At 39.8% G+C, this 16,863-nt stretch overlaps 1 protein-coding gene across 7 annotated transcripts in view; it reads left to right on the top strand.

Annotated features, from left to right (window-relative positions):
• The window catches only part of SPIN1 (spindlin 1), a 64,574-nt gene extending 50,353 nt beyond the window's left edge, over nt 1-14,221 (top strand). For all 7 annotated transcript variants that reach the window (XM_061626130.1, XM_061626165.1, XM_061626154.1 and 4 more), the window contains 2 exons: nt 8,506-8,739; nt 10,689-14,221. In XM_061626130.1, coding sequence (XP_061482114.1) covers nt 8,506-8,739; nt 10,689-10,888 — 434 coding nt within the window. In that variant the 3' untranslated portion in view covers nt 10,889-14,221. The remainder of the gene's footprint in view (nt 1-8,505; nt 8,740-10,688) is intronic.
• The last annotated feature ends 2,642 nt before the right edge of the window (nt 14,222-16,863 follow it).

Raw genomic sequence — 16,863 nt, 5'->3', positions numbered from 1 at the left:
AAGTCTTCCTTCAGAAAATGGAAGTCTTGTCCGAATGAAGAAAATAAAAAAGAACACGAACTCTGGCAAAAGAAATGCAAGAAGACAATAAGGGATGCTAAAAAAGAATTTGAGGAGCACATTGCTAAGAACATAAAAACCAACAACAAAAAATTCTATAAATACATTCAAAGCAGGAGACCATCTAGGGAGGCGATTGGACCCTTGGATGATAAGGGAGTCAAAGGTGTACTAAAGAACGATAAGGAGATTGCAGAGAAGCTAAATGAATTCTTTGCATCTGTCTTCACAGTGGAAGATATAGGGCAGATTCCTGAACCTGAACTAACATTTGCAGGAAGGGATTCTGAGGAACTGAGACAAATAGTGGTAACGAGAGAGGAAGTTCTAGGCTTAATGGACAATATAAAAACTGACAAATCACCAGGCCAGGATGGCATCCACCCGAGAGCTCTCAAAGAACTCAAATGTGAAATTGCTGATCTGCTAACTAAAATATGTAACTTGTCCCTCGGGTCCTCCTCCATGCCTGAGGACTGGAAAGTGGCAAATGTAACGCCAATATTCAAAAAGGGATCCAGAGGGGATCCCGGAAATTACAGGCCAGTTAGCTTAACTTCTGTCCCTGGAAAACTGGTAGAAAGTATTATTAAAGCTAGATTAACTAAGCACATAGAAGAACAAGCCTTGCTGAAGCAGAGCCAGCATGGCTTCTGCAAGGGAAAGTCCTGTCTCAGTAACCTATTAGAATTCTTTGAGAGTGTCAACAAGCATATAGATAGAGGTGATCCAGTGGACATAGTGTACTTAGACTTTCAAAAAGCGTTTGACAAGGTACCTCACCAAAGGCTTCTGAGGAAGCTTAGCAGTCATGGAATAAGAGGAGAGGTCCTCTTGTAGATAAGAAATTGGTTAAGAAGCAGAAAGCAGAGAGTAGGAATAAACGGACAGTTCTCCCAATGGAGGGCTGTAGAAAGTGGAGTCCCTCAAGGATCGGTATTGGGACCTGTACTTTTCAACTTGTTCATTAATGACCTAGAATTAGGAGTGAGCAGTGAAGTGGCCACGTTTGCTGATGACACTAAATTGTTCAGGGTTGTTAAAACAAACAGGGATTGGGAAGAGCTCCAAAAAGACCTCTCCAAACTGAGTGAATGGGCAGAAAAATGGCAAATGCAATTCAATATAAACAAGTGTAAAATTATGCATATTGGAGCAAAAAATCTTAATTTCACATATACGCTCATGGGGTCTGAACTGGCGGTGACCGACCAGGAGAGAGACCTCGGGGTTGTAGTGGACAGCACGATGAAAATGTCGACCCAGTGTGCGGCAGCTGTGAAAAAGGCAAATTCCATGCTAGCGATAATTAGGAAAGGTATTGAAAATAAAACAGCCGATATCATAATGCCATTGTATAAATCTATGGTGCGGCCGCATTTGGAATACTGTGTACAGTTCTGGTCGCCTCATCTCAAAAAGGATATTCTAGAGTTGGAAAAGGTTCAGAAGAGGGCAACCAGAATGATCAAGGGGATGGAGCGACTCCCTTACAAGGAAAGGTTGCAGCATTTGGGGCTTTTTAGTTTAGAGAAAAGGCGGGTCAGAGGAGACATGATAGAAGTGTATAAAATTATGCATGGCATTGAGAAAGTGGATAGAGAAAAGTTCTTCTCCCTCATAATACTAAAACTCGTGGACATTCTTTTTTTTATCATTAATTTTTATTCAAATTTTCAAAGACAAAAAACAAAACAAAACAAAAATAATTAAACAATAAAATAAAATGTGACTTCCAATTTGTCATAGATCAGTCATAAGTCTACAATATATAACAATCCTGTCTCTAAAATTATATTATAAAATCACTTTCCTCCAGTAGTTATCTTAATTAATCATCAAATCTCATAAACATTACTTTACTCTTTCCACAAAAAGTCAAAGAGAGGTTTCAATTCCTTGAGAGATATATCTTTCAATTTTTCTCCAAATAAACATGTCGATTAATCCATCTCATTCAAATCTGTTAGTTCCAATAATTTCAATAGCCATTCTTCCATTTTCAATATTAATTCCATCTTCCATCTTCAATAATCCTGTTAAGTCCAATAATTTCAGTAGCCATTCTTCCATTATCAGTATCCCATAATAATCTTGTTGTCATAGCCATAGTCCAAATAAACATATCGATTACTCCATCTCATCAAATCTGTTAGGTCCAATAATTTCAATAACCATTCTTCCATTATCAATATTAATTCCATCTTCCATCTTCAATAGTCCTATTAAGTCCAGTAGTTTCAGTATCCATTCTTCCATTATCAGTATCCCATGATAATCTTGCTGTCATAGCCATAGTCATATAATAAGAGTCTAATGGGGATTTCCTTTATCAGAAATATTTCCTTTGCCATCAATTCTGAATATGTTGCTGAAATATTGTTGTAAAGTCATATCTCTGTTGTTCTTTTTTTACAAAATGCACTGGCTCATCTCTTGAGAATTTTTCCATTGTCACACATCTGTAGTTAATTCCATAGATTTTTTCTATGTCAAGCTCCATCACATCATTCCAGTCCAGAAAATTATCCAAGACATTGATAACTTTACCACCAATATCTTCATTAATTTCTTCAGAGACAACGTTGAATTCCAAACAGTAAACTTTATTTCTAACATCCATAAACTCCAAATCTTTTTCCAGTTTCACATTTGTTCCAATCTCCAGGGCTTGTAGCTTCCCTTTAATTTTTCTTTTCTCATCTCTAATCCCATCAAATTCCTCTCTCACAGAATCCCCTATTTCTTTAAGCTCCTGCGTCATTTTGTTAAATTCAATTTTCATCTCCTGTCTACCCTGTCTCAGGGTTTGTTTCGTTATCTCAATCTCACCCATTATTTTCTGAAACATAATTTCTTCCATGGTCTCAGTCACTTTCCTGGTTGCCATTCTTAAGACCACAAAAACAAAAATTATTTCAGCCACAATTGGGTTAATATTCCAGGCTTGCTGACATCAGTGTAGACAGTACAACCTGCCTTATCTCTTATGTGTCCAGGAATACAAAACAAACTTAGTTCCCAACATCAAAATAGTTAGTGGCGTCGTGAACAAGCAGATTCGTCAAAATGAAATAGACCAAAAAAAAATAGTCCCGGACATATAATACTCCAAAGTTCATAAATCAAATTTATTTATTTTTTTCCCTCCTCGAAATAGAAATCCCTCTTCCATTGGTATCTTTAGAATGCACCTCCAGACCAGCTTTTTGCAATAAAAACAAAGATAAACTTTTTCGATTTCTTTCCTCCTTAATTTCGTGAGTAAAAGAGAAGATTTATAACTCACCCAGAAGTTCTTTATAGCTGATTCATTGACAAATCTCTTTTTTGCTGCAACAATTTAAACCAAGTGAAAAAAGAAAATAGAAAGAAGGATGCTTGCCTGTTAGAGTCCGTTTTTCTTTGAAGAAAAGATAAACGTGTCGCTGTAATCAGCTAGAGCTTGATGGAGGTCCGTCCAGCATTGCAGGTTGAACCTTCTCTCATAAATAGATGAAATCAAGTCCTCCCCACAAAAACAGGCTAATCTCTACGTTTCTCCCTGCCCGGGAGAAAATCTTTACCAGTCAAAAAGAACGTTCTGACTTATTTTAATGCTGAAAAAGCTTCTTCTGAGACGAGAGCTCGACTCAGAGGCAGCACAGGCACAGCAACCCTTCCCGGAAGTCCTAGAACTCGTGGACATTCAAAGAAGCTGAATGTTGGAAGATTCAGGACAGGCAAAAGGAAGTATTTCTTTACTCAGCGCATAGTTAAACTATGGAATTTGCTTTCACAAGATGCAGTAATGGCCACCAGCTTGGATGGCTTTAAAAGAAGATTAGACAAATTCATGGAGGACAAGACTATCAATGGCTACTAGCCGTGATGGCTGTGCTCTGCCACCCTAGTCAGAGGCAGCATGCTTCTGAAAACCAGTTGCCAGAAGCCTCAGGAGGGGAGAGTGTTCTTGCACTCGGGTCCTGCTTGCGGGCTTCCCAGGCACCTGGTTGGCCACTGTGAGAACAGGATGCTGGACTAGATGGGCAACTGGCCTGATCCAGCAGGCTCTTCTTATGTTCTTAACCAGGAGATAGATCTTGGTATCCTGGTGGATAACTAAATGGAAGTAATAGTCCCTATGTACCGCAACTAGGGAAAGACTACTCTAGGAATATTAGAAAAGTGACTGAAAAGAAAACAACTATATTGTACTGCCATAGAAAGGTATCACCATACTAGGATTACTGTGTATGGTTCTAATTGTCCCATCTCAAAAAGGATATTGTGGAGTTGAAATCCATTGCATGAAGGACAGTTTAGAAATACTTTAAATTAAGTAAAAGGTGCCAAACAGGTCAACCAAAGTGGAGTGCCATCCCTCCAGAGAAAAGCTAAAGCATTTGAGGTTTTTTAGTTTAGAAATATATTAATTTTATTAAAATTATTATTTTTATTTAAGAATTAAGAAAAATTATTTTTTCTTTATTTGATTGATTGATATTTAAGATTGTCTTGTACTTTTAATATACCTTTCAGTAAAAATTCATAGGTTGTGTGCATAACAAGAAAATACAAAAACTATTAAAATACACATAATGCAGATCCAGCTACTCAGAAAAACACATCTAAAAAGGAGCAAGATCTTAAAAACAGATAATTTCAATCCTGCTAATTGTCTAAAACACTTGTGGAGAAGGTAATACCTTGGGTGCCAAAAGCACAACAAAGTAAGCACCAGATGGACATTTCTGGGGAGAGCAGTCCATAATTTGGACCGGCACAACTGAGAAGGCCCTCTACTGTCTTCAGAAGGTAGCCTCACATAGAGGGCATGGTAGTGGTCTAACAGATGTATCCAGAGCATGGACCACCTATCCACTTAGGGTTTCAGCTGGCATAGCAACCTAAGCTGATATAAGACACTCTGTGCCATAGAAGCCATCTGTGTCTCCAGCGGCAAATAAATTTTTATTTATTTATTTTATATCCCAGCCTTCCTCCCAGAAGCAACCCAGAGCAGCAAACAAAACACACTTAAACATCCTTTAAAACATATTAAAACAAAACATCTTTAAAAACATCTTAAACAGCAATTCCAATACAAATGCAGACTTGGATAAGGCCTCTACTGAAAAGGCTTGTTGAAAGAGGAAGGTCTTCAGGAGGTGCCAAAAAGATAACAGAGATGGTGCCTGTCTAATGTATAAGGGGAGGGAATTCCAAAGGGTAGGTTCCACTACACTAAAGGTCTGCTTCCTATGTTGTGTGGAATGGATCTCCTGATAAGCTGGTATCTGCAGGAGACCCTCACCTTCGGAGCGTAGTGATTGACTGGGTATATAAGGGGTAAGATGGTCTTTCACGTATCCTGGTCCCAAACTGTATAGGGCTTTGTACACCAGAACCTTGAACTTGGTCCGATAGCTAATGGGCAGCCAGTGCAATTCTTTCAGCAGCGGGATGACATGTTGGCGATACCCTGCCCCAGTGAGCTGTCGTGCCGCCGCATTTTACTCTAGCTGCAGCTTCCGGACCAACCTCAAGGGCAGCCCCACATAGAGCACATTACAGTAATCCAGCCTGGAGGTTACCAGTGAATGGACAGTAGTGGTCAGGTTATCCTGGTCCAGAAACTGCCACAGCTGTCTTACCAGCCAAAGCTGATAAAAGGCACTCCTAGCCACTGAGGTCACCTGGGCCTCTAGCGACAAGGATGGATCCAGGAGCACCCCCCAGACTACGAACTTGCTCTTTCAGAGGGAGTACGACCCCATCCAAAGCAGGCAGTTGATCAATTATCCAAACTTGGGAACCATTAACCTATAGTGCCTCTGTCTTGCCAGGACTCAGACTCAGTTTACTGGCCCTCATCCAGCCCACCACCAAGTCCAGGCACTAGTCCAGGGCTTACACGGCCTCTTCTGATTCAGATGTTACAGAAAAATAGAGCTGGGTATCATCAGCGTACTGCTGTCACCTCACCCCAGATCTCCTGATGACCACTCCCAAGGGCTTCATATTGATGTTAAACAGCATTGGGGACAAGATGGTACCCTATGGCACCGCAGAGCACAACTGCCAGGGGGCCCAAAGACAATCGCCCAGTGCTATTCTCTGAAAACAAACCTGGACATAAGATTGGAACCAGTGTAAAACAGTGTCTCTGATACCCAGCTCACTCTGTCGGCCCAGAAGGATACCATGGTCATTGGTGTCAAAAGCTGCTGAGAGATCAAGGAAGAATACTAGGGTTGCACTCCCCCTGTCCTTCTCCCAATAAAGGTAATCCATCAGGGCGGCCAAAGCTGATTCAGTCCCATAACCAGGCCTGAACCCAGATTGGAATGGGTCAAGATAATCTGTTTCATCCAAGAGTACTTGCAATTGCTGCACCACAACCTCTCGATCACCTTCCCTAAAAAGGGGGCATTTGCCACTGGGCAGTAGTAGTTACAAACCGATGGGTCCAGGGTGAGCTTTTTCAGGAGTGGTCAGATCACCACCTCTTTCACATGGATGAAGGAGCACCCCAAACTGTGAACCTTTCCCTTTTCAAGGACACAATAGAGCAGAGGTGGGGAACTTCTGGCCCAGGTACCAAATCAGATGCCCAGGCCTCTTCTTGGCCTTTGGGACTCTGTCCAGGCCATGCCTAGACTACTCTTCTCACTGGTCCTGCCCCATTTCGAGTGATTTTGCCTAGCTGGCACATGTTCCTGAACTGTGATAAAACCTCTTGCTTGCCTGGATGGAGAGATGTTGGGGGGGAGGAGAAAAGTGTGCATAGAAATTTTACCTCTTACCCCCCTCATATTGGCATGTGGCCCGTGAGGGAGTGTGGCCCTCGGACTGAAAAAGATTCTCCATCCTTGTAATAGAGGTTTATTTAAAAAATATGCATGGTATAGAAAAAGTGTATGGAGAGAAATCTTCCTCAATTGTTGTTGTTATTTATTCAATTTATATCCTGCCCTTCCTCCCAAAGGACCCTAGGGTGGCAAACATAAACAAAACAGTTTAACAAGAAAAAAGGAAAACATACTAAAAACAGTTGAAATCATTCCAAAATACAATTACAAACATTTTAAAATGCAGTTAAAAAATATTCTTTCATCGGTGATCTTTGGGTTGCCAGGAACAGTCCGCTTTAGCCTTCAAATTCCTGGGTAAGCAGGAATGTTTTGAAATTCATCCTGAAAGTCAATAGTGATGGAGACATATGTACCTCACTGGGGAGCACATTCCACAAATGGGGAACCACCACTGAAAAGGCCTTAGCTGCTGATCATACGATTTGGTGATGGCCACTAGCTCAGATGGCTTGAAAAGAGGATGAGACAATTCATGTCTGTTGCTAACTATTAATCATAGTCTCCCAGTTCAAAGGCAGCCTGCTGCCGGAAAACAACAATAGGAGAGGGCTATTGTCTTTATACCTTGATTGTGGGCTTCCCAGAGGCATCTGGTTGGCTGCTGTAGGAGGCAGGATACAAAATATGATGGGTTTAGTATGATCTATGAGGACTCGTCTTAACATACATGAATTTTGTGTTAAAAGTATATATCATACAGCGGGCGGGCTCCATACAGTGGTGGCCTCCCGATGTTGTATTACAACTCCCATAATCCCTGAGCATTGGCCATACTGGGGCTGTTGGGAGTCCAATAATATCTGGAGGACATGACGATGGCAACCCCTCTCATTAGAATTGTGGTAACATTTCTAATATTAGAATTGTGCTTTGAACGCAATGCTGTATAATCCTTGAGATAAATATGAACTGACTTATATGCAGTTGTTTCATTACGAACTTAGTACAGCATTACTAATTTATTTTAATTCCTTGGGAAACTTTTCTTCTTACTGGATTGAGACCTGCGATTTCACCAAGCTGTTCCCTGTCAGTGCATGTTTGCTTCTTTTAGTCAGCAGTGAATATCTAATAGTAAGTTCTAAGGCAATGGAATCCATATTTCCCATAATGTTAAAAAATCAGTAATCTTGTTTTTGGCTGCTACCTCATTATAATCTCTTTTTTTAAAAAAAATCAAAGAATGTTATAGCACCTTAAATATTAACAAATTTATTATGGCATAAGCTTTTGTGAACTAGGATCCATTTTATGAAATGCATGAAAAATAGAGGCTCATTCAGTGCATAATGCATCAGTTTACTTAACTAGAATTGTCCCCTTTAGCCTCAAAAGGATAATAATTATTGAAGTAGGGGGAAAGTAGTAACTTCATGTAAATGTCATAGTTAGAAATAATTTCATGTGTAATGATGAATAGTAGAATCCTGTACCTGCCTGGATAAACCAGAAGAATTACTTTGCTTTGATTTCAGGGAAATAACTTTAGTCTCTTACATTAAGTTTGCTATTTTCTTGGCCTCTTTAAGATGTAGTAGCCATTCTTCTAGAAAAAAATATTAATCAAATTTTGGTCTACATCTTCCAGCTTCCTCTCGAATCAGTGATGCCCACCTGGCAGACACAATGATTGGCAAAGCAGTGGAACATATGTTTGAAACAGAAGATGGTTCAAAAGATGAATGGAGAGGAATGGTCTTGGCTCGGGCACCAATAATGAACACATGGTTTTATATTACCTATGAGAAGGATCCTGTCTTGTACATGTACCAGCTCTTAGATGACTATAAAGAAGGTGATCTCCGTATTATGCCCGATTCCAGTAAGTTTATTTAACAAAATTTATATTTTTTGCTTTATTGTGAGCAACCTCTACATTGACTAATGTTTGTTTTTCTGTGCAAAGGAAGAGCATATACTTAAAAGGTGGACGGGTGGGATAGAAACTAAATAAATAATAAAAATATTTGAAGTTTGATTCAGCAATGAGAGTTTGTAGAAGAATCTGAGCACTATCCCAAGCAGCAATTCTTATTGTGAGCCACTCAGAATTTAGTTATAGGGCAGCATATATATACTTAAAGCAAAACATCAGAAATGATTAATCCATTTTAATGCTTCATATGCTTTAGACATACAGAAAGCACAGAATAACAAAGAATTCTCCCTGCTGCTAATTTTAACAGTATTTTGAATGTTCTGCAAACAAAACAAAACACCTGAGTTTCAGGGGCAACTTGTCATTTGTAGAGGTGTATCTTTGTGGGATGATAAGAAAGAACAGAGCACTGTTGGAACGGTCTACATTCATACAGAACTGTCTATGTTGGTCATATTTTTATCTTCTCTTATGTTCTATAACCTCATCCAGTGACAGAAAAAAAAACAATTTGCAATTGTAATTGCTGGTGGTTTTGATCTCCCAGTATTGAGTTCACTTAAACTCCTAATACAGAGGGTTTTTGTATGTGTGTGGTCAAGATGCATATCATAGAATTAATAATAGAATAGGAAACTGTTTTCATTATTAATCACTGGCCCAGGTCATGCATAGCGCTATTCCTACCATGACTTAGCATGTATGTAAAATTTTATTATTATTATTATTATGAGCAAGTGTGCAGGTTCCTGGACTGAAGATCACAGATGCAGGCTTCCTTCCATAGTTCCCATGGTTTGGCGTAGTGTTGCATCCAAACCTAGACTCATGGTTTGTCTCACTCCAGACAATAACAAGTGGTAACCAAAGTGTTTTCTTGGTTTACCGCTTGTGGTTTGTTTACAGTGAGACAAACGATAAGCTCAGGTCTTGATGTAACACTAAACCTGCCTTAGCCCCAGGTAGCACAGCATAGCTGGAGGAGGAGTGCTGCAGCCAGGATCTGCAGTCCAGGAACATGAATGTTTGTGATAAGCCATGGTCTGACTTAGCATCACATGCAAAACAGATCAATGTGACTTCACTCACCTGGTGTGATTTCTTATATGTTCAGGATTTGATCATGAGGTGCTGGGTTTGACCCTCAGTGCTTTCAAGTAAGGGATCTATTAATGTCTCAGCATGCTTCTTGGGAGCATTTTGTGGTGCTTCATATCCAGTGTGATTCTCCAAGTTGAGTGAGATGATGAAAAAGGCGTCCTTCCCCTTTAATGGCTTTTAAAAGGGACTTTCTTTTTTTGTAAAGCATAAGGCCCAAAGAAGTACTGTCATGCTAACTTGAGGTTAGGAGGCTTGCATGCTAACTTTTTTTCCTAATCAAGTTTGTTAGTGCAGCAAATGACTACTTGGAGTCTAAGAATATGTTTAATCAAGATTTTGAGGCAGGACCATATGTGGTATTGTTAATACAGGACAGCACAAACTATAGGATACAATGTTGTTATTTAAAAAAAAAAACCTCAGTGGAGTCTGATATTTAGAACATTTTGTATAGCCAATACAAATTAAAATGCAAAGAAACTTATGCATGTGTTTCCAATTCCAACCTTGACTGATTTTTAACTTGGGTTGAATGTGCAGCAATTGTTTAATTTGTTCGTCTGAGTAGCATATGTAGTCAAATCAGTAATATAGCCAACAGCTGATAAACCTTCAGGAATGAGGTTGTGTTGATTCAGTCTGTTCTTACCATAATCGATATTTGAGATGGTTCTATGAACCAAAGACAAATTGGAAAAGAGGAACACTATTGCTTTCAACTTCTTGAAGCATCTGTGAGAATCTGTTCTATGAAATTCTGTTGTATCTTAACTCAAACTTTGTGTTCTCAGATGATTCACCTCCAGCAGAACGGGAACCTGGCGAAGTTGTGGACAGCCTAGTGGGGAAGCAAGTGGAATATGCCAAAGAAGATGGCTCAAAAAGGACTGGCATGGTCATTCATCAAGTTGAAGCCAAACCCTCAGTCTATTTCATCAAGTTTGATGATGATTTCCATATTTATGTCTATGATTTGGTGAAGACATCCTAGACACCACCATGCAAACTTTTGCCAAACTTGTGGAACTTCAATGTAAAATTTGTAGACATAAGACTTAATGCTTTCCAGTTTATTTGAAAGCTTATATGTCCCTGCGAGCCCACAATCTCTGCCAGGAAAACTATTCCATTGTGAACTATACAAATAGACTTTTATGTGAACATGATACGTTTTGTGTAAGGGAACTCCTTTTCTTGAAGGAAGTCTTGGGGGGGGGTATGTGTATGAAGTAAAACAGCAGCTGCAAATCCAAGCTGTGTAAAGTGGATCTAGCAATGTAATCATTAATCTGATTTTTCCCCAATTATAACTTTCCCTCACTGTCTCACATAACTGTTCAACTGCCACACGCAAGTCTGGCTTGATATTATATTACTTTCATGTATGTAACATTATGTTTTCTTGTCTGGCAGTCCTTGTTTTCAGGGTTTGGGCAGAAATGACTATAAAATGTTTAAAGCAGTGTTAAGGAGTGCCTAACCCAATTAACATCAGTGTACTGTGTTCAGGTTAGCTGTTGAGCTACTATTAGATGAGGAGTTTGTACATTTTAGTTGCAGGAAAATAGAACATGACATACATGTAATGCAGTTGAGAAAATGCAGAGTAAGAGCCCTTATTTGAAACTGTAGGACATGGTCAAAACATTTTAAACAAGGATTCCTTCAGTTATCAATGTCGTAAGGATTTTTGTTCACTTTTAGCAGAACCCTGGTTCTTGGTGCCATAGCAGTCTAGTATGTCATGTTAATGATAAAAAAAACGCAGCAACTACTGGGTGTCTCATTATCAAAAATAGCAGCCTAGATTCTTGTGTGGACTTAAATCTGTTACATGTAAAGACAAACCTCACAAAAGAAGAGTCCTCGTACATTAAAGGCTTGTGTTGCGGAGAAGGAAAATCATTTGTTGCCTTCTACTTTGATCTGCTGCATTCCTTCTCATTGTGTTTTGTTCAAGAAGGCATGTACCTTTTTTTCTTCTTTCTGGTCTTTCTTCTTGGGGTGCATCCATACAAGACATTATACAATTCAAACCTATTGTCGCCTTTTGTGCTGTACGTTATATTTGCTTGAGGTATCCTGTTTTAACGTGAACTTCATTTAAAGGACACTAGGGTTCTGCATGCTAATGGTGTACTATCTAACACAAGCTAGGCAGTCTCCATAGTTCAACCATCTGCAGCAGATTGAGGATGTAAATAAGCAGCCCACAGTCACGAAATTTGCTTTTTTTTGTCTCTCTTTTCTTTTCCTTTGGTAAGGTGGTAAGTTGGTGTGGCACCTTTTTAAAGTAATTGGTGGGAAAATACTGAATAGCAACAAAGCTGAAGCAGGGCATTGCAGTCACTAAAGAACTGCTTTGCCCATGTAAATGATACAACTAAGGTAAAAAGTGTTGCTGATCAGCTTTCTGAGGTCCAAATTACCTCTGTTGTGGGTATACATATTCAATTCCATGTGGTTTAAACCCTTTTTTATTTTTGCCTAATTTCATATTGTAGCCTTAAGGCTTGTGCCTCCTTAATGCTCTTTAATGGTAATAAAAATAACATATACAGTATCTTAAAATTTCCTGTCCATTGCTACTGTTGCATTGTGTCCAGTATTTCATCATGGGCAACCAAAGGCAGTCTGTTGTCTTTTCTATGAAGAGCTTCTCAAATGCAGTCCTTAAGCCCTAAGTACCTGAGTCATACATGTTCCTGTGTTCTTGAACAAGTGAGCAGATTTGCAACCCAGTTTTTTTGTGTGTTTTGTTCATCCTGCAGATCTGTATGTTTTCAATTGACTCTTTTAAGAGTCCTGCATGTAAATCTCAAAGCTGAGCCTGGCTCCATGAGCCCAAGTTGATGTTTGTGGCACAAGAATGAGTGAGTGTATTCAACATACACAAGATACATAAAACATGGTACTTTGAATTGTGGGCTACATTAACAATGAATCCAAGGTATTTCTCAAGATATTTGCTGAGGATTAAGAAGACCGAAAATGTCGCATTCTAAGAGGTTGCAATTGGAGGTTTTCTGCAAGTCTCTTAATACACCACATTCTGCCAGATTAGAGTAATCTATATTCTGTATAAATTATATGGTTTTTTAAGTGTCCACATTGTCTGCTTTTTTAATAGCTTAAACCACCTTTTTTTGAGGCTTGAGACTAATTCTACTCCCTGCCCATCTGCTTTGGGCTTTATTTTAGGCTCATGTTTCAGATCTGCATGCAGTGCTTGTTACCCTGGTAACTAAATGTTGGTTCCTTATTCTAGAGGTTCAACATGACTTTCCAAGTTATCATGGGGCTTGTGGTGGCACAAGCTATGGATCTGTGTATAAAGGTTACTGGCCTTTCTCTCCATTTACCTGCTGAAGTATTGTATATTGTGTGTTTTGCGTGATGTCAGGCTGCCCTGTAAAATTTTAAAAGACAAACTTAAATGCAGACCATCCCTTTTTTGCATGCTTAGGCCGTAGAATGTTCAGTGTAACAAACTTTAAAGTTGCATGTTTAAAAATGTTTAGGTTTTTAGTTTTTTTTTAATTTTGTGTTTTGTGGATTTGCTTATTGTGATGTTTTTAATGGTGGTTAGTAGGATTAAATGCACTGGTGAGGCAAACATAGTGCCAACAGGAGGTAACTTTCCAGTTGTATGTGTCATGCAGCGTTTGAAGGGACCATTTACTCTGCTCAAAATGAAATTAAATCAGTTTAATTCACTATGCTTTTTTGTGCCAAATCCTAAATTAAGTTGAAGTAGAATCATATTAAGATACCCCTCTCTAAACAATAATGGAAAAAGCCTTTTTCACTGGATAAGGGTTTAGCCTTCTTAAATTGGTACATTTTAAAAATAAAGGCTTCTCCACAGATACATTAATTGCAACCATTTCAGAGAACCAAAAAAAAAAAAAAAGCTTCAACAATTTGTGGTTCCTTGGAAATGCTGTGCTTTTTTGTATTTTACATCATTAGTGCAATTTGGATGGTTCTTGGTATGTGTATAGTTCAGAGGTCTTCGTGTTCACATTTTAAAATTAGGTAAATGACTTCATCTCTAGAGCTTGGTTTCAGTTTTTATTTTTTAACAATGTAGACAGTTCCCTGTTCTCTGCATTTAGAAGTATAAACACTTTAAATCTGTTACTTAATTCTGTAAGTAATTTTTATAATTATGATGTAACTCTATCCTTAAAACATTTAAAATAAACCCTTTATGTGCAACTTCTGACTGTAAATCTTGTTCTCATAAGGCAAATGTAGTGATGTGTTTAAAGCTGAAGATGAGTTTTTCCCATATTTATAATTAAAATTATTTTAACAATGAGCATTTATACTGATATATACTTGCCTAAGCAGATATGCTTATTAGACAATTTTGCCAAGAATGGTAACTTTAAAACCACCCATTTAAATTGAATAGAATTATTTGCAATGAAACACCATTAATTGTAATTTAACTTCAAAACCCAAACAAATAACATCCAAGGAAATAAGGTAAGTAGGTGAAGCAGCCTGAAATTTTTTTGGTGTATTGTCCCTTGCATATACACTTAAACAGGAGTTCAGAAATAGTGGCCTTGAAAAGCAATATTCAGTGACTGGCACATTACAGTAGCTGCTTTGAATTCTGATAAGAATGCTGACATGACAACTGTCGAATATATTTATTTATTGTATTTATATACCGCCCCATAGCCAAAGCTTTCTGGGCAGTTTACAGTAACTAAAAACATTAAAACAAATATACAAATTTAAAAATTTAAAACAATTTAAAAACACATGCTAAAATGCCTGGGAGAAGAGGAAAGTCTTGACCTGGTGCCAAAAAGATAACAGTGTTGGCGCCAGGTGCACCTTGTCGAGATCATTCCATAATTTGCGGGCCACCCCTGAGAAGGCCCTCTCCCTTGTTGCCAGACTCCCAGCTTCCCTCTGAGTAGGCACCTGGAGGAGGGCCTTGGATGTTGAGCGTAGTGTACGGGTGGGTTCGTATTGGGAGAGGCGTTCCATCAGGTATTGTAGTCCCAAGCCATGTAAGGCTTTATAGGTTAAAACCAGCACCTTGAATCGAGCTCGGAAACATACAGGCAGCCAATGCAAGCGGGCCAGAATCAGTTTTATATGTTCGGACCATCTGGTCCCTGTTACCAATCTGGCCAGTGCATTTTGCACAAGCTGCAGTTTCCAAACTCTTCAAAGGCAGACCCACGTAGAGTGCATTGCAGTAATCTAACTTGGAGGTTACCAGAGCATAGACAACTGAAGCGAGGTTATCCCTGTCCAGGTAGGGGCACAGCTGGGCCACCAACCAAAGTTGGTAGAAGGCACTCCGTGCAACCGAGGCTACCTGAGCCTCAAGTGACAGAGATGATTCTAGGAGAACCCCAAGCTACGAACCTGCTCCTTCAGGGGGAGTGCGACCCCATCCAGGACAGGTTGGACATCCACCATCTGGTCAGAAGATCCACCCACTAGCAGCATGTCAGTCTTGTCTGGATTGAGCCTCAGTTTATTAGCCCTCATCTAGTCCACTGTCGCAGCCAGGCACCGGTTCAGCACATTGACAGCCTCACCTGAAGAAGATGAAAAGGAGAAATAGAGCTGCGTGTCATCAGCATACTGCTGGCAATGCACTCCAAAGCTCTGGATGATGGCACCCAACGGTTTCATGTAGATGTTGAACAGCATGGGGGACAGAACTGACCCCTGTGGAACCCCATACTGGAGAATTCACGGTGCTGAGCAATGTTCCCCAAGCACCACCTTCTGGAGCCGACCTGCCAACTAGGAGCGGAACCACCGCCATGCAGTCCCTCCCACTCCCAACTCAACCAGTCTTCCCAGAAAGATACCATGGTTGATGGTATTGAAAGCTGCTGACAGATCAAGAAGAATCAACAGAGTCACACTCCCCTCCCCATCTCTCTCCCGACAAAGGTCATCATACAGGGCGACCAAGGCTGTTTCTGTGCCAAAACCAGGCCTGAAACCCGACTGAAATGGATCCAGATAATCGGTCTCATCCAAGAGTGGAGCTGGCCCGCAACCACTCGTTCAAGGACCTACTGGCATGTAGGCCTTGGGAGGATGCCTATTAGAATACGTGGCCCTTAGGCTGGTAAAAGTTTTCCATCCCTGCTGTAAAAGTTTATAAAGGCAGTAAGAGTTCCATCAGGGCTGCTGCTTTTTCTTTTTTTTACTGAGGCACTATATGTTAAGAATTTCCATTCTGCTCACGGTGTATCCAAAGGAAAAAGGAAAGGGTCTACTCAATGTGGTCACCTCCTGACCCTGTACAAACTGTAAGTGCTTGAGGCCTTCAAAAATGGACTAATGATGATCCACCATTTACAAGATCATCTCCATGCTACACATAGATTATAAAGAACGTGTAAACTAAATCAGTGTTCAAATACAACAGTGTACGGCACAGACATGTTTCTGTAACGTTAGGGTATGTCAATAATATACGCCTGTCAGCTTTTCTCTTTAACTATAAAGGGGTCAGAGGCATCACAGCAATAACGGAACACTAAAATTCTAAACTGCCTGTCAGTAGTGTTTGTCTTTTAAAAGCAGAAGAAACCATTGGAAGTTTTTGAACAAACTACAGCAGGTACACTTAGAGGTGCGGGGGGACGGCAACAACCCAACTGGCTGTCAAAACAGCTACCTAGGATTACAGGATTGAGATACCAAGCTCTGGAATCTGATAATCAACAGGATATACGGTGGCATTCATAAGCAACAGGTATGTTGTTGTTAGGCTAAGTTGTGGCAGAGTCAAACGCAGGCTGTGGACTTCTGGACATTTAAAGAAATAGCAAGAGAGGAATTAATGGTTGCATTTCCTTTGTGCAGTTTTGAGTCGACACCTAAAAGGACAGATGCCTGTTCTTCTACCCAGCAATCTTGAAACTGCCCCCTCTGCTTTGCTCTCCCTGCCCCTCCCCTTTTGTATTGCTC

The sequence above is a fragment of the Rhineura floridana genome, chromosome 1, assembly GCF_030035675.1.
Source record: "Rhineura floridana isolate rRhiFlo1 chromosome 1, rRhiFlo1.hap2, whole genome shotgun sequence".
In the NCBI taxonomy this organism is placed as follows: Eukaryota; Metazoa; Chordata; class Lepidosauria; order Squamata; family Rhineuridae; genus Rhineura; species Rhineura floridana.
This window is presented reverse-complemented; position numbering and strand designations above follow the sequence as displayed.